General features: G+C 35.2%; 1 protein-coding gene across 1 annotated transcript in view; it reads right to left on the bottom strand.

The window, feature by feature from the left end:
* Nucleotides 1-1,751: 1,751 nt before the first annotated feature.
* Nucleotides 1,752-19,260, bottom strand: part of LOC110020982 — a gene marked incomplete at its 5' end in the record, with an annotated part of 30,544 nt that continues 13,035 nt past the window's right edge. Inside the window, 5 exon segments of the mRNA XM_020719290.1 lie at nt 1,752-3,134; nt 10,334-10,591; nt 10,681-10,998; nt 11,510-11,912; nt 12,655-12,764. Of these exon segments, the coding sequence (XP_020574949.1) occupies nt 2,118-3,134; nt 10,334-10,591; nt 10,681-10,998; nt 11,510-11,912; nt 12,655-12,764 (2,106 nt within the window).

The following is a 19,260-nucleotide window of genomic DNA, read 5'->3' as shown; positions in this document are numbered from 1 at the left end:
AAATTTACCACATTGCTTCAAACGTGACCACTAGAATAATTCCTAAGCTAATGATACATTTTATCGTCTTCTGAATGTATTATATATCCTAAATATTGTGTTTCATGCAAAATTTTCTTCTATAAATCATCAACAACATGAATGCAAATTCTATTTTCATACCTCAGTAATTTTTCTTCATAGTGACATATTTCTCTACCTGACCTATTTTTACCCTATAAAAAATTTCTATAAACTCTATATTTTGATATAATGCATCTTGTAATCTATCCTTCACAATTAATTGAATTAGCATTTGATTCAATAATGCAAAAATTTCATCATTTGGTGTCATTATTGATAACTACAAACATTATATATCTTTAATTAGCTCTTCATAGTATGAAATCATCCAATTTTTAATGTCAATTGCCTTTCTGCTTAATGCATATGCAACTATATTTATTTCCCTTGAATGATAATATATATTTAAATCATAGTCTTTAATCAGCCTACGATATCATCTTTGCCTTAAATTCAACTCCTTTTGTGTGAAAATAATTTCAAGCATTTGTGATTAGTGAACACTTCACATCCAACTCCATACAAATAAAGACTTAATTCATGTATTAACGAGCCAAACACGAAAAAATAATTTTTACGTGTTTCAACTCCGTTTTTACTTAAAATAATTAGTGAACACTTCTCACATCCGAATCCATGTATAATTTCAAGCATTTGTGATTAGTGAACACTTCACATTTTAAGATAATTTATAAAAACATAGTATGTAGAAAAAGGAGACAATAAATAAATCAATTTTGTTATTAGTTTTATTTATTTTATAAAAATTATCCCCAAACTTGGAGTTATCATCTTAATGTGTACTAAAATATATATTTCATAACATTTTCTATAACCTAACTTATTACACTGATATAATTTCTCATTGTGAGATCACATGCTCAAATCAAACATATTGCTCTTTGAACTCACCTTTCCAAAAAAAAAAAAAAAAAAAAAAAAAAAAAAAAAAAAAAAAAGAAAGAAAGAAAGAAGAAAGAACACAAAAATCCATGAATATAGTAAGAAGCCTTATCATTTAATTCCCTTCTCATAGACGTATATTATTATGTTGGCTAAAAAATGGAATCTATCTATGTTCCACATGCTATAATTTGTCTACGCTAAGAACACACCAGAAGAAGTAAATCACCCAATGCGCCTTCTACTTGAGAAATTCTTTTTTATTTTTCTTTTTTATTTTTATAAACAAAAATTGTTAGTCTATTTTTATATATTTGAAATAAATTAATTTATTTTTACTTAAAAAATATTTTTTTATCATTTTTTAAAATATTCACTTTCCGCCGCTGCCTGCTTGCGATGGTTGCCATTAAAGGTGTAAACAAAGCCGAGCTTAAGCAAGCCAAGGCTAGGTTCATGTTTTGCTCGTTAAAAAAATACTACTGTTCTTGTACAACTCATTTGCTCAGCGAGCCGAACATGAAGTGTTCGCAAACAATGAACTATTTTAATAGCCCTAATCACAACCAAAGAAGATTAAAAGAAGATGCAAGTATCACTATTTAAATCACTAAAAAGTGAAAATATGTTTTTAGTGACATATATATATATATATATATCCATATATAAATTGAAGTTTGTGTTAGGCATGTAAATACATAAAAATTATGTGGCATGTATGTAAATTTTCCAACATATAATAATCTTAAAATATAATCAAGACTTGAGACTCGTTGATCCAATTTTTTTTCATGGCACAGATCCTCTTAAATTACATGTACATTTTGAATCAAGAATCATATACTCCCACGCAAAACCACACCATCTGCAACACTCTCTGCAAACGTATTTAACAAAGTTTGCAGCACCATCCAAACGCCTCATAAAATTTCAGTTCATTCCAATCCTATGTAGTAATTCCTAATTACAACACATCAGTTCAAACTACTACTACAGTGAAGACCACCAAAAATTTCTCTATTAACAGAGGGATATATTTATCTATGTGAGCACAAAAAGGAAAAAAGAAAAAAAAAAAACATGAATTCCAGACCTATTATATGACATAACATTTAGAATTTAAAAAAAAAATAGAGGAAATGATAAGGCTCTCATAAATCTGTTGGCAATAGTAGAACCAGCTGCAGTAGTTTTTGCTGGCAAAGCTTAAATGGGTTATTCAAAACATGAACCTGAGCTTCATCTTGGCCTGACAAAATGACCCAAGCAATGCTGTATGATTCGCCCTTCTCCGACGCACAACGCCACTCCTTTGTCGATATAGCGAACCAATCCTTGGTTGCAGAAGTGGTGGCCTTAACCTCGACAAATCGCGTCTTCTGTTCCTCGTCAATAATTAAATCATAAGGAAGTCCCATCTCTGATTCCTCATTGACCCACTTCACAAATTTCTCACCAAGCTTCTCGCTGAAGTATTGATAAGCTACCAGTTCTCCCAGCCTACCAGTTTTATAAGATTGGTTCTCTTCAGGAGGTTCCAGGAAGAGCTTATCAGTTTCAGTGAATTCAAATAAGTTTGTTTGATCATGCAACTCAGTAGCTGATGTGAGTAAGATTTCTGCCTCCTTTGTGGCAGAACTAGAAGAGAGATCAGCAATGGTGGAAGCCGGTGGCATTTCGAGCAGGTCGTCTCTAAAATCACCGGTTGCTTCGCCTCCAGAGCGAATATGACTCTCTTCTGCAGATATCGTTATGCCTGGTTTTGCCTTCGGAATCCTCGAGATGTGTGGTTCGGATATAGAGTCTGAGGAGGATGTAGTATTCGTATTGGCAGCAGGTGGCCAGTTCAATTTGGCAGATGTTCTGTTTGGCTTCAAGCGTCGAAGCTTCACTACAGGAAAAGCATGGAGCGTTGACGGCATCTCCTCTGAACTAAGGTTGGGCGATTCCACGAGTGACCAGATGGGTTCTCCCTCGGGAAGCTTCGGCACGTTTAGATTGTTAAGGATGAAGGATTCAATTTGCTCCTCAGTGGAGTTTAGCTCCTTCGTAATGATGTGAAGAAAGTTGGCCATGTGTAAATTAGGAGTTCCATTGAAGAAGAAACGAGAGAGCTCCAAGAACATGGAATGAGTATCCGCATTTGGCGTTGTGTACAGTCTATTGACCTGCAATGATGATTCCTCAATTAAAATGATAAACAGTTCAATTTGTGCATGAGAGATGAAAGCGTGCATTGACATCATATGTGAATAAAACTGAAGAAAACAGTTTGTTTATATGATCCCCTACACCCTGGAAAGGGTTCCAAGGAGGGGTGTAACTGAGCCAAGCAAACATGTGAGCCAGCTCAGGTTCAACTCGATAAATGCCTCATAAGTTGAGTCAATAAGCTAACAAGCCATGTTCAAGCCAACCCCAATTTGACTAATTAGTTTGTTGTCCACTCATTTAAAAAAAAAATTAATATAGAATATAATCCAAATATACTAAAATTTAGCATTTTATAATTAAATTATTGAAAATATTTTAAGAAAATATTTTACATTTTATATCAAGTGGTTGCATAGTATTTCTTATTATTTATCTTCTAACTGTTTATTTTCTATGCTATTTTATTTTAAAGTTAGCTTAAACAAATCTTATTTTATCTATTTTATAATAAACAAGTCGGTTCGAACTCATAGACTTAGAGCTCGTTTGGGGCAGCTTATTTTGGTGCGGCGGCGCGGCGATTTGAGAACGCCGCCATGCTGTTTGGATAAAGCGTTCAGCAGACGTTTCATAAACGTCGCGACACGCGTTATTTTTTTTATGCTAAGAGTTGATCGGGGGGCTGCCCCTGCGTTCGACGTTCGCAACTGACGTTTAGGGCTCGAATTCCTCCCGTGCCATTGGGTGATCTCCCTCGCCCTCCCCGATCTTCTCCCTCGCAAACATCGATTTTCACTCGTTCCTCTGGTGAGATCTATGTGCTGCTATGTTTTCTGGTTGGTTGTTTTCTGGTTGTTTTTATGGCTCGATCTTCTCCTTGCGAACATCGATTCGATTGTCTTTCTATTTTTTTTTTGCAAGATTCGATTAATGGTTTAGGGTTTTCTTGAGGATGTCTTTGCTGAATTATTTGAGAATGCATTGAATGCATTGGATCTGTGTTCCCAGTGCACTTTCGATTTTTTTTTTTGGTAATATTGCGAGAATGACAGATGAGCAAATCCCTTGAATGCATTGGATCTGTGTTCCACTGCACCTGTTATATTGTTCTGTGAGTATTTCTATTCGTATGAATTCGGGTATACTCTTATATATAGGTTTCAGCTGGTTGGTGATGGGGTAATTTGGAAAATTTCTTCTTTCTGTTTCTATGTTAAACCTTCATGGTTTGAAATGTTGGAATTGGAAAATTGGAATTTTGGAATGCTTGGGATCTATTGGTGGGATTGGTGTTCGTGAAAATATTTTGAATTCTTGTTATTTGTGGAGAAGAAACAATACTTGCCACTTCATTTGCAATGCAAATACTATTTAATGTTAGAAAATAATGGGGGCTTTTTTTGGGAATTTATTTGCAATGCATTTAGATACATTCCAGTTAGAGAATATATCATGGGGCTTTTCTTTGAATGTTGCTCAGTTGTATAATTGGGAATTTATTTGCCGTGGAGATGAAATGCAAGCTATGTCTATGGCTTTGGTGTTGAGATGAAATACAAGCTATTTATGGAATGCTATACACTTTTGATACTCTGCTCTTTAGTTAAAAAATATATCATCGGGCATTTACGTACAAAACCCGCAATTCTTTGAATGTTGTTCTTTAGTGCATGAATTATCTCACTTTCATTTGTGTTGATGAATTATTTCTGCTTGGGTTTGAGAGCATCGGGTTGGTATATATTTATGGGGTTTTCTAGCTTCCTTTGATGCTGAGGGTAGAGAGAAAATACACTTGCTTATATTTTAGACCTACGAGTTGTATCGGTCTTTAGAGCTTCGATTTGCATTGGTCTTTTATGCTGATGAAAATATATATTAATTCAACAGTTGCTTCGGTTGGAATTGGATTCCACGACATGTATGAGAAGGTGCATATTAAATATAAGATGTGTATTGCTTTATTGTCACACCTGTATTTCAGTTAGATGTCTTTCAATACCAGTCAGTCAGTATATGAAAAATGTCTATTGCTTATTTGTTACACATGTACTTCAGTTGTAGTGTTCTCCATTGAGAATCATAGCTATGTAACCTTACACAATTGCATAATAAAACATGTTTGATGCCTTACTGTGGATGTAGGTCTTTGACCGAACCACATAATTCCTTTGTGTAAATATTTTTTTATTTTTTTATGAGCAAATTTGGACACTGTTGTTTGTTCATTTTAGAAATTTATCTTTTTATGAAGTTTTATTTTTATGACAGATGTTTATGCATTTCATCTCTTATGGATTTAGGTTCATTTTGTGGATGTAGGATCATTTTGTTGGTTCATTTGGTGGATGTAGGTCTCTTTCATTTTGTTGGTTCATTTTTCTTTTATGAAGGCATAGACATCTTTCATCTCTTTGTGGATGTAGGTTTTTTTTTTATGAAAGATGTCTATGCCTTTCATCTCTTGTTGGTTCAGTCTAAAAATTTTGCTTGTGCTGTAGATTTACAGTATGAATTTCTTTATGCATATTTAATTCTTCATATAATTTCACCATGACTAAGACAAATGAAGGTGATCCGTCAGCGATGTGGGATAAAAAAGTTATAAATATTTTCTGCAATCTCTGTATCGCCAAGATTGAAATCGAGAATAGGCCAACCACCTATTTCAACAAGGAAGGTTGACAAAATATAACTAAAATGTTTAAAGAACTGACTGGAAGAGATTATGACAGACTGAAGTTTAAAAATAAATGGGATCAATTGAAGGAGTAAAAAATTTGGAAGGAGCTGAAACGTGGATCCACGGGCTTGGGCTGGGATCCCATCAAACGGACAATTGATGCTCCAGATGAATGGTGGGCCGAGAAATTAGAGGTAAAACTGTTATTACCTTTTTGTTTATTAAAAATATTTTTAATTTAAACAATTATCCCCCTAAACCCCCTTCTTCAATGTAATGTTATAGGCAATTTCGACAATGTTCTTGTACTCGTACTTGTCTGTCTTTTTTTATTTTTTCTAATACTCACGAAAGTGTGAGAACTGTTTGTCATCTTTTCAAACTGATCTGTGATGATTTTATGTTTCTGCACTATATGCTTCTGTACTACCAATAAGTTATTTTGAATAAGCAGCCCCAAACAGTTTTACCAGACAGGGGCAGGAATGTCATTTATAAAGCATAAGTACCAATAATCTATTTTAAATAAGCTGTCACAAACAGTAAACCAGCTTATTCTGATAATCTGCAGATTATCCGATTATCAGAATAATCTGCTCATCAACAGTTTATAAATAATCAACAGCTGCCCCAAACAGACCCTTAAACTCAAGCTTGAGCTGGATTTTGATTAATTAATTAGCTAAAGCCCAAGTCCTAGATGACTGAAGCATGACTCAACTCATTTATAACTCTAGTTCTGCATTCCCAAAATTTCAGAACCAGGTAAAGTTTTTGGCATTTGTAAAATATACCCCAAATTTAACATCCTTCAAACTTTAACCGAATCAAGTTCATAAAATTCCACACGTCAAATCGATCAATTTCACGTGATTCAAAGCGGGACGTGTGACTTGCATTTAATGTAACATATAAAATTTGAAAAAATGAGAGATAAAATTAGGAAGTTGTAAGTTCAAGTAACTTTAATTAATCCAAAGTATTCTCCTTAATCTCATTCACTGAAGCCCATTTCAAGCGATTCTTAGCTATGAGATGGTTCAAACGATGGAGATCACAATAAATGCTACATTTCCATTGCATTTTTCCCACTCCCATTTTCCTTTTGCTCGGCTAAAGGATCCCTAACTGCAGCACAGGTCGCAAACAAAGTGGGACGTATGACTTGCATAATGTCACAGACGATAATTTAAAGCTCCCGGATAAAATCAATAAGTAGGAAACCATCTTTCATGCTATTCCAGATATTCTTTTTCTTCCTTACGTTTTCATTTTGACGTATGCCACGAATCGGTGCACATTTCATCTAGTAGTAGGAGATGAACTTGCGTCGAAAGCGACAACATCAGTTTGTGGGCTTCCTTAAGGGCTATTAGCACAAAATAAACGAAGAAAAGGGAGGATTAAGGGAATAAAAAGAAGAGAGAAGAATAATAAATAGTATCGGAGAATGGTTGATTATGCAGAGAAGCCTGCTTGGGATAAGAATTTGTAAATGAGTTATGTTTTAGGTTAAATCAAAATATAAGCCAAGATTTCATAAAATACTAAGATATTTATGAATCTCAGGTTGTCTACACTAGGAGGCGAGATCGCAGTGAGCCGAGAAAACTAGTTGTAGAGCTGTTCAGTTAATTCAGATGAAATAATCATGTGCTAACTTAAGAAAAATAATTCTATAGGTTTTCATGTGATTCCATATTTGATACTGCCGTATTTAGAATTTTCTACATTTGAATTATCCGCATTGACTAAATGAATATAAATTGATTGCTCATTACAATACATGTGACTTTACCATGCTATGAATATGATGAATATATTTATGAAATCATTGCCTCTAGATATTCATTTGTTAAAATTCATGCATTTGATATAAGAAATATCTATGATGAATTCTCATTACAAGAATTATGTTATGAAATGCCACATGTGATGTTATAGGTAAGTTATCACATAAATAATTACAAGCACGAATGATAGAGACAATGAGATTCCCAACTCCTGGTATTCAGACAATGATAAAACTTCGAGAACAGTTGGGATCAGACGGTTACGGAACGTTGGAAACCGTTGGTGTCAAAAGGATTATTGATAATTGCTATGTTAGGGGGACCAACTTTTATCAATAATTAATGTAGCATTCGGACTGGATGACGACCCAATGATATGACATGACATGAATATAGTTAAAACTTATACAATTACACATGACATTGCTATGATAAAATTGATGATTATTATGAACATGCTTATGACTATACATGAATGGATGAAATACATGTTTTATACAATAGTCATAATTCCCTGGACTACATGCCTTTTCTTTTATATATTCTATACGATTCTAGTACGTTGTAACTTATGTGTAGACATGTACAATTATATATGAGCATGCACGTTTCTTTGTCTACAAAATCTTATTTTAGCTAGGACAGGAGCTTCAATAACCTGCTGTTTCAGAGTATCAAAACTAGACTTTGCTTCATCTGACCAAGTGAACTTATCTGATCTGAGAAAGGGCGCCACTATAAAATTGAAATTTCTTATAAATCTAGGGTAAAAGAAGTCAATTCATACAATTGCTTACTTAAGTGAATGATTGTGGCCAAGGCCAATTAAAAATAGCATCCATCATAATAGGGTGCAATCAATGAAATAATATACCTAAGGAAGCATGTTTGTGGGGTAAGAAAATAACAATTCTTAAAATGACCATATAATTGCTCTTTTAAAAGAGCCCAAAAACTAGTTGTAAGTGTTGTTTTGCTCATCCTCTAAAAGGTTGTTTGTAAGAATATCGTCAAAATATATAACCAAAAATTTTCAATAAATTCTAAAAAAATTTGATTCATTAGCCTCATAAAGTGCTAAGTGCGTTGAGTATGCCAAAAGGTAAGACTGTCCACTCATACAATTTTCTCACATCTTGAAAGCGATCTTCCACTTATCCTCAGGCCTCATTTGAATTTGGTGGTATCCACTGTGCAAATCTATCTTTGAAAAAATGCGGGCTCCATGGAATTGATATGACAAGTGATCCAATCTCCAGATGGGGAACCAATTCTTAATGATGATCTTCTTCACTGCCCTACTATCAATGCACTTGTCATGATCCATCATCCATGGGCACAATTAAGGTGACACAACACGCCCTCTGACCATCAAATCCTTGACCTGCTACTATAGTTTCTCATATTTTGTTGGTCAAATCTACTAGGCTGTCGATTGGAGAGCAGTGATTTTGAGATGAAATCTATAGCATGTTGAATCACAAAAAGATAATCCAGGTGGTAGACTGTCAATCAAAACATCCTAAAACTCCTCCAATAAAGGCCATACTATCTTAAGTACCAATACCTCCATCTCATTGCCCTCTAGCAACATTAAGGCAAGTCCAATTGTCATCTCTCTTATAACATATACAAATATAAGCACTATATCTATAATCTCTTTCTGAGCATTCATCACTATAAACCCTTTTAAAGTAAAAAGTAAAATACTCTTTTTGTTCTCGGTAAATAAGAAAGTATTTTTGTGGCTATCACTAAGTGTACGCCTATGATATATACTGATATGGTCAGTCCAATAGAATATTATGCGCATTTAAAGTCGCGATGTCACACCAAACCTGATCATGTAGCTTATCTTTAAAATAAAATTATGTCAATTCCTCATTTTATTTTTTTTCTCACGCTGGCACGGGCGTTTCAAATTCTTCTACAATAGATAAACACTTTTCTTTAACTTAATAATAACTAATTTCACCTTTTGTCAAGTAGAATGCCTTGTACTCAAAGACTTGTCCATTATTTGGAGGTGCTCAATAAACTCGTTTGAATATATACAAACATCAAAATCCGATGGATTAACCTTCACTCTAAAGTCACTCTCTCCTTATATACTCAACGTTGAACTGACGCGACATTGTCTCTCAGCTTTGATACTTCTTGGTGAATAATATTTTCATTATCATTGTTGTAACTTCCTCGGGTTGCCTTTTTTCAAAATTAGTGCGCCTCCATTTTGGAAGATTTCTTGCAGCATATCTTTCTTGATAAGCCCTTGAATATTCCTTTGGGGTTTCTCTATGGCGGCATGCTAGTTATTTCCTTTGAAGGTTTCGATCAAGGTGAAATTTTTGGATCGAGAGTTTGAAACCTGGCCATGATTTTATTCAGAGTTTAAAAAAAGATTTGAAAAATGAGTTGATCTTCAGGAAAAGCCGTTCCAAATCTAACCAAATCATTCTTCATAGTTTTGGCTATGATTCTAAAAATGATTGATCCTCAGATAGACCCCACTAGGTCTAGCTAGGCTTAATCACTTTCAGCTCAGACATCTAATAACAGTGCTCAACGCGTCTAAAAGTGAAACACCCTGAGAGGGCCCCGCTTTGTGTTTTTTCTTTATTCATCTCTAACTTGTTTTATGATAAAATATCATAAAACAATGCTCCAATTAAAAAAAAAATAAAAGAAAAGGCAAATGTGGTAGATATGTTCCACAAAAAAAAAACATAATAAATACCTGCAGAAGAGATTTGCATTCATATCGTTTTTGACTTGTGCTGGAGTTCCCCTGAAGAATATTCCTGTAAAATAACTTTTCAACAACTACAACATCTAGCTGTGTTAGTTTATGGAAGCCAGATTCCTTGAGGTCACAGTATATGTCAGAATGCGACTTATAGAGATAGCGTTGCACATAAGGGAGGATCCAGTTGACTAAGGAAGTCTCTTCTGTTGAATCAGAAATGCCATAGAATATAGCTTCACGATTTATAACCTGATTGTTAGAGCATGTCAAAATACTATATTTGCCAAAAATAAAATAATTAGGAATACGAATTTCTAAGGTATAATACAAGAATATACCTCCGCTAGCAAGGGAAGGCCTATCATCTTCAAGAAAGGAGCCACCTTCACACAAAGCATTTCCTTTTCAACCTCAGTAAGTTTACCAAAATATAAAAAATTAACGTTGTTGAGATGAACATATTCATCTAATAGTTTCTCATCATCAGACCAACATGTTAGGCCAAAACGTGGATGAAGAGAAACCCATTTGTCTTGCACTGTTGGTAGCACTGTGAATTCTGATTTGAGCAGGTCATCTTTCAACTGAAGTATATCTTCGTTTCTGACTAGTCCAGAGTTCCAATCATCACTAAATTTCAAGAATACTTTGAAAACCTGAAAACAAAAAGGATGCGCCGTAAGACCAACATCCCCGTTTCATCACAACAATATAAGACTGCAAAATAGTAGCTCCAGGGTCTGAATAAGCCAAACTGACTTATGAGCCAGCCCTGACTCAACTCATTAGCTCGTGAGAGCCAATTTAAATTTTATTAATAAAAAATAGTTGAATATTAAAATTCAGGAACTTTAGTATAAATTATCAAATATGTTTAAAAACTATATTGTAGTTTCTCATAACAAGTAATTTCTTATTATTTCACCTTGAATTGCTCATTCTTTTTGTCATTTTATTACAGCGGTTGCTTGAATGAAAATCATTTTCTCCCTTCAAGATATATGAGCCAGCACGTGGGGGGCCGATCTATACTAGCAGAATTAAGCTCAAGCTTGAGCACCAATTAAATAATCAAATTCAAGCTCAAGCTCAAGCTATGATCAGCTCTAATTCCGACTAAATAACAAAAGAATAAAACATGACTGGCATTATAACATTAGTACTTACTAATAGAGCAACATCTGAAGGCAAAGATATCTTCGACAAATGAAGCATTATGTCATGATAATGAGAAAATGGTGGACACTCGAGCACGCCGCAATCAGCTACCAAAAAATCATGAAGCTCCGGGTATACAATGTCAAGAGTAATACATTGAAAACAATCATTCTCGTTTTTTAAATTATCTGAATTGCTTGCTTCTCTTATTCGATCCATACAGCCAGTTGGATCTTGCCAATATAATTGGTTTGGCAGCATAAAGTTACCAGATGCAACAGACATAAAATCTGAGTTAGGCACCAAAGGAATGAATATGATGATATTTTTCTTGACTTCTGCGATAATTTTCCCCTCTGATTTAATAAGTTCATCCCAAATAAAGGTGTAAAATTTAGACATTTGAGATATGCTGAACAGAAAAACAAAGATATGAATTAGTATTTTTTTTAAATATATGATGAAATGTTAAGAAAGCACAAAAGGTAATGTTGACAAGAAAATGGATCATCTGCATAGAAAAGCACAATCATCTTCTAAAAAGTTGGCAGATTTGAACAAATTATGATGCTATTAACTAGATGCTCAACATAATGCGTATATTAAAGCGTCAAAATTGCCCCCGACTAACACAAGTTCATTTTAGTTTTAGAGTTTATTAAAGTGCCAAATTTGTCCACATACTCTTTCAAAATGGGTTGAAATAGTCCCTAGGGAGGATTACTTTAGTCCCCATTAAAAAATTCTAGAGAAGATTATTTTAGTCCCCGCCAAAAAAATTTTAGGAACTAAATTGACACTTTTATAGACTCTGAGACTAAAATTTCCTCTTGCAAAGAGTGAGGGGACCATTTTGCCAATTTTCTTGTGTAAATTATGTGTCAATCTAGTTTCAGATACAAAAAAAATGTACTAAGAAATAATTCTTCTCTATGCATTGGGGCAATGAAAAGCATTTGCATAAGAAAAAAAAAAAACTGAGAGATAGATTATCAAAAACAGGAGTGAAACAACAGAAATTGAGTAGCATTCAATGGTAAATGAGAATGGAGCTGATCTCATCCAAAAGAAGGGAACATGATAATGCTGATGCATGGAAACAACTGTACATAATTTCAGAGATGAGCACAAAGATTCAGATTCACTGCAACTACCAGGCCGAAGGAGCTTGAGAATTTCTCCATATTTGCAGGACTTGAAATGCATCGTCAAGCGTCACTGTAACCTTAAATCCAATGTCCTCAACAAATGTTTTGCTGGTAACCTGTTTAGCAAAAAAAAAAGAAAATAAAAAGGTTTAGTATTAAATCTACCTACCATTGCTTAGTAGTACCTTAACTATGTTATATTCTTGTTCTGCATGTTAAATGGGACAAACTGTGGAACCAACAAGGGCCTACATGATTCTAAAAAAACAAACAAACTGGAATCTTATTTAGCTTGGTTCGTTAGATATTAAGCTGAAGATGAATGGTCTCAGTTTACTAACAAAATGGAAAATCCTAGCTCTTTCTTGGTTCGTTTACTATCGATCAAAACACAAGATGAACCAAGCAATAAATCAAGTTACTAACAGTCAAATGCATTATTTATTATTATTATTATTATTATTTATTTGATGGCTTTAGTTGCATGGAAACTTAATTTTGAAATCATAGTAAAACATCTTTTTAAACATCATAAATTTAAAATTTTGTTTTTTCATAATGCTAATATACTTGATTGCTTTTAATAGTATAATATGTAAGAATTACAGTTTTGGGTCCTCTCCAGTTTGTAGACTAAGTAAACTGAAGCAAATTATAATTTATTTCAATATTAAATTTTGCATTATACCCTGCGGTTAGCAAACAGGTTTCAAGCCAACCCTGCAATAATAAACAAATATAAAAAAAAATTAAATTAATCAACAGAACATGAAAACAAAAAAAAAGAAACTTTGTTGGTAACGACACAACCGTTGGTCGAGCGAAACCGGCACCACTCATGGGAGCATTAAGCCAAGGATTTTTCCTCATCTCCTATCATTTGAACCAAGCGAGAGAGGGGGGCAGTGGGAAGCCAGAGAGAGCGAGAGAGAAAGCCAGAAGAAAAACGAGAGAAAAAAAGGAAGAAAAGGAATAAGAAAGAAGAAATTGAAGAGGAAGAAGAAGAAGCAGTAGAGGAAGAAGATGGAGGAGGTAGAGGAGGCAATCGGTTTACCTGGTCATTTCCCTCCACTGCTCGAGGTTGAACTAAAGGAAAGAGAGCTCGAACGGCTCTGTCAAGTGCCGTGAACACCTGATGAAAAGAGGAGGAAGAAGAAGAAGCTTGATTGGGTACCTAGAGGGCTCGAGAGGGCTTTATCGAGTGTCGCGAGCAAGGGGAAGCTCATTTGAGTATCTGGAAGGCTCAAACGGCCTACCTGAGCGAATAAAAGGAGAAGGGGAGAGCTTTTGTGCCTTACCTAAGATAGGAAAAGGAGGAGTTTCGGTCTGCGTCTGCATCGTCGGTCGCAGATTGGCTCGGTCTCCATCGGCGTGCGAGTTCGCTTCTGCGTACAGTTTCATTCCTTCTATTTCGACGCTTCTCTTCTATTTGCGTTTGCGCCCGCGCTTCTCCTTCCGGCCCCACAACAACAGTTGTTTTCTTCTGTTTTGCGTCTGCTACCGTGTTTTCTCTCCGGCCCGACAACAACAGTCTTCTGCTTGTCAGGAACACGCTGCAGGTGAACGCCGACACATCTCCTTGATATGATGTCATTTCCTTCTTCTATGGCTGAACCGGCAAAGACCACCTTTGCTCACGTGGTAGGTAACCCTCAGGTGGAGTCCGCAGTGTTATTTCCCTCATGCTATAAGGATTGTCGCGATGGTACAGATGATTGCCCTTTTGTTAAGAAGGGAAGTAGGAAAGGTGGAAAAACAACAATCTTTTTCTCTGACTCAGAAATTTCTACTCCGACCGAAAAATTCAAGTTTGCTCTTATTGAAAAATTTCAGTGGGGGCACCCACCTATGGAAGTTATCAGAAAGAGAGTTGATGATCTTAAACTAGTAGACAAGTGGAAAGTGAGACTCACAGACGGGAGTTGATTCAACTAACATTGACTGAAGACTACACATGGATTTTCTCCCAGAAATATCTTAATATCGCAGGCAAATCAATGAAGTTACTCAATTGGTTTCCTAATTTTGACCCAAATCATGAAACTCCCACTGTATCGGTATGCTTAGTCTACTTGGTCTAAAGCTGCATTTTTTTCACCATCAGATTTTCTACTCTATTTGGGTCATCCTGGGGACCCTTTGAAGCTAGATCTACCTACTTTTAATCTAACCAGACCTTCTGTGGTCAGAATACTTATGAAAATGTTTAATCTAACCAGACCTTCTGTGGCCAGAATACTTATGAAAATACTGCATTTTTTTCACCATCAGATTTTCTACTCTATTTGGGTCATCCTGGGGACCCTTTGAAGCTAGATCTACCTACTTTTAATCTAACCAGACCTTCTGTGGTCAGAATACTTATGAAAATGGATATTACTTTAATTGATGTTATTGAAGTTTGACCGGGCAGAACCCATAATGGATGTTGGCAACAAATCGTCATGAAACACAAACCTACATATTGTACCCACTGTAAGATGTTTGGGCATGTCCTTGATAAATGCCACGACAAGTTTCATCTAAATTTGAAATCTAAAGTTCAAGTGAATAAGGATGGGTCTAACTCCGCTGCTCTGGACATTTTAGTTCCACCTAGGAAGGATACTACCAGACAAGAGGTGTCTGTTACCCCTGAAGAACCCCCAATGACATTGCTGTTACTATACTATTACTGCGAGTGATGTGATGATGGCACCTTCAAACCCCATAGAAAACAATACTTATGGAATATTACCTACGAAGGTAATATTCAGGAGAACCTCGCAGCTCCCCTTCTTCAGGAAGTATCCGGTGTAGAGACAACTCAAACTTATAGAACTTGTTGTGGGTACTACGGTTGGTAATCCTTCTGCTTCAGCTCTACCACCTCATCAGACTGATTCTTCAGATGAGGAATGACAGGTTTACACTTCTAGGAGGAAGAAGAAGAATGAAGATCTACTTGAGCTCAGGAGTTTTATGGATGATAATTTGGTTACTTCGGGTAATGATACGCACCTTACTACTCTGTTAGTTGGATCCCTTCCGAGAACTAGAGCCAGAGACAATACTATAATGGGATGACCCTCACTTTTTCTGCACCCTGGTGGTTTTGGGTTTTTTTTCATTTTTATATGTATCCCTTTTTAACTTTTTTGTGTGTGTTGTTCCGTGTGGGTTGGGTACCTATTTTGAGGTTCACCCATACAACCTATATGTATCTTTTCTCTTTAATATATCAACCCTGGGGTTTTTTTAATTATATATATATATATGGGGGGGGGGCGCGCGTCCGCGCGTTAATATAAGTAAATAAATAGCTAATGAAATAAAAAACAAAGAAAATAAGCATATAAAATCTAGAATTAATATGAGAGAAGATTAATCTGAAGAAAAAACTAATTACTTTTAAATTGTAATTATATGTGCACCTAAGGACAAGATTGACCCGAGGAAAATGATAGCAGGAGATACCGTTGAGGTGTATAATATGTCTTTATTTTATAATAATTCTGTTTATTTACTTATGTTTTTACTGTTTCTCAATTTTTATTTTTAAACTGCAAAATTCCATATTTCTTTTTAAATCTTAAATGCAAGATAAGAAAATGAATATAATATGATATATGGACATGACATTGTTGAGGTGTGCAATATGTTTTTATTTTATTTGCACCTAAGTACTAGATTGACCCGAGGGAAATGATAGCAAATGACACTGTTGAGGTGGGTAATATGTTTTATTTTACAATAATTCTGTTTATTTACGTATGCTTTTACTGTTTTCTGGCTTTTATTTTTAAATTATAAAAGTCCATATTTCCTTTTAAATGTTAAATATAAGATAAAAAAATGAATAAAATAAGATATATGCACGCATATAGGAGTCACCCCTGGATGGTACTAGTCAGAGAATGCAATGTACCCATGCACGAAATTGAAATGAAAATGAAAATGATTTTCTTTTTCTATAGTGAGTTGGAAATGATAGAACAAATATTTTTTTTTAAAAGTATATTTTTAGACGGTGACTCTCAGTTATGAAAAGTGCAATTAAATAAATGAAAAGAAATAAAATTATTTTCTTTACTGTTCTATTTTACTGCACAACTTTTACTTTTAACATACTTTTATAAAAATAATTTAAAATGAAAATTATCATAATTTAGAAATATTTGTCAACTCGGTAGTTTAACTTAAACTTTAGTTGCTAACATTTTTTACAAGAAAACTAGTTGTAAATTAGATGAACCTTAGGGAGTCCGTGTACAGACGCCATGAAGCGCAAGCTGATAGATATAATAAGCTAGCTTTTATTTTCTGCTAGTTCTAAATATTTAAAAATCGGTAAGAAATGGTTGTAACTTTAAATTTTATAATCAAAATGACTGTTTTGTGCTTTGAATTTTTATTTTTGTGATGAAATGAAACTGTTAGATAGATTTTCTCCATCAGACTATTAGTTTCGCCTTGATAATTTCAAGCTCCTAGGCTGGGTCGTCACAAGAGTAGTATCAGAGCTAGGTTAAGGGCAATAAGAATATGATCATAAAAGAGCCATTAAAAAAATTAATAACAATCATTAAGAAAATTAAAAAGTAATTAAATGTTAGGTTAAAAATGTAATATTTTGTCATCTCAGGACAATTGATTATGAACCGGAAGATAAAGATAGAAATGGAGAGAGGTAAGAGGTGTCGATCATCAGAATCAGGTGCCTCTAGCACATACCAATCCTCCATCTAGTGGTGCTAGCGTCCACAAGGAGGCTATTACTCAGATGACGATAACATTTACAAGACTTATTCATGGTTCTTTGACCTAGGCCAGTGGTAGTGGAACGACTCAGATGGATAAATATCTGAAGTTGTTCCAGGACATGCGACCACCATTATGTTCAGGTGTAGGAGGTCAAGTTGAGACACATAACTAGTTGTTGAGAGTAGAGAAAATCATTGATGGTTTGCCCTGCCCTCAAGAGAGGAGGATCACATTATCTACTTTTGCTTTCGAGGGGGAAGTAGAGGGGAGGTGACAGAGACAGGTTCATAAGAAGTTTGGTGGTAGATCTAGTTGCTACATTAGTGGGAGGATTTTATGAGGATTTTTCATGACTGGTTCTTTCCTCTCTCAGCTAGAAGACAGATGAAAAAGCGGTTCATCAGACTCGTGCAGAGCAATCGTTCTATTATGCAATAGGAGGCCCAGTTCACGATGTTGTCAAAGTATGCATCTCAATTAATCCCCAATGTCAAGGAAAAGTTCCAACGATTTCTCTCTGGATTGAAGGATGTCATCCAATAGCCTTTATTCCTCTTGGAATTGAACATTATTCAGAGAGGGCGAGGATGATAGAGATTGATCTACTGGCTACGTAGAGGCATAAAAATTTCCAAACGAGAAAAGAAGATGACGGGTCTAGATTGGGATAAGCCACCCAGTCTATCCAGTCTGGGCAGTCTAGCATGAAGAAGCCTCGAACCAGCAACAGTGGTACTGGTAGTGGCACTGACAACAGTAACAATACTAGTATGACCACCCGTGTTAGGTGTAGAAGGGCACATCAAAGAGAATGTCTGTCAGGTACAATACCTGTTTTCAGTTCCATCAGCAGACACATGGCAAGGTTCTGCCCTGCCTTCTATTAGAGACCTCAGGTTGATGCCAAATTTAGTGCTCCATCTACTCAGAAGGCTTCCAGTAGACAGAGGGTAGCTGAGTCGACAAGATCAGCTCCAGCTCCGAGTCAAACCCGTTAGAGTGTGCAGCCTCGAGTATATGCACTGACTCAGTAGGAAGCAAACGATTCACCTGATGTCATTACAGATAATTATTTATTTCAGTAGATCTATCAAATTTTTTAATTTTACGAAATTTTTATATTCTCCTTACTGTAGGTTTTGCATCTATCTAAAATAAATTGGTCCTAACTTTATTTGATATCGGGGCATCTCATTCGTTATCTCTGACGAGTTTGTGAACTTAAAAAATTTGGAAACTTTCAGAGTACTCAATGCCTTATCAGTTTACCTAAAAGGTCTCACATGATGGTTGATAGGAGTTCATTCGTTATCTCTGACGAGTTTGTGAACTTAAAAAGATTTGGAAACTTTCAGAGTACTCAATGCCTTATCAATTTACCTAAAGGGTCTCACATGATGGTTGATAGGAGTTGTGTGAATCTTACAATTTGCGATAGAAGCTTGAAAGAGAAGTTGGCAGTGCCACCATTTACCGAGTTCAAAGTGATCTTAGGAATTGATTGACTATCCAATCATTTCACAAATTATTGATTGCTCTAAAAAGATAGTTAAATTCAGTATCTCTGGTGAGGAAGCATTCAAGTTCGTGGGAGATAGAGTCCAGGCTATGATGATATCCCGTTTGAATGTATGCAAATTGTAAGAAAAAGGGTATCAAAGCTTCTTAGCCCAAGTCATTAATATTGTGGATGAACCAAATAAGTTAGAGGATATACTGGTAGTGAAGAAGTACCCAGATGTGTTATTAGATGATTTGTCAGATTTGCCTCCAAGAAGAGAGGAAATTTTCCTATAGATTTAATACTAGGTGCATAACTAGTTGTGAAAAAACCTTATAAAATGAAAATCAAGGAGCTACAAGAATGGA

Source organism: Phalaenopsis equestris, unplaced genomic scaffold (genome assembly GCF_001263595.1).
Source record: "Phalaenopsis equestris unplaced genomic scaffold, ASM126359v1 Scaffold000114, whole genome shotgun sequence".
In the NCBI taxonomy this organism is placed as follows: domain Eukaryota; kingdom Viridiplantae; phylum Streptophyta; class Magnoliopsida; order Asparagales; family Orchidaceae; genus Phalaenopsis; species Phalaenopsis equestris.
The sequence above is the reverse complement of the archived record's forward strand: the minus strand, read 5'-3'. Positions and strand labels throughout refer to the sequence as shown.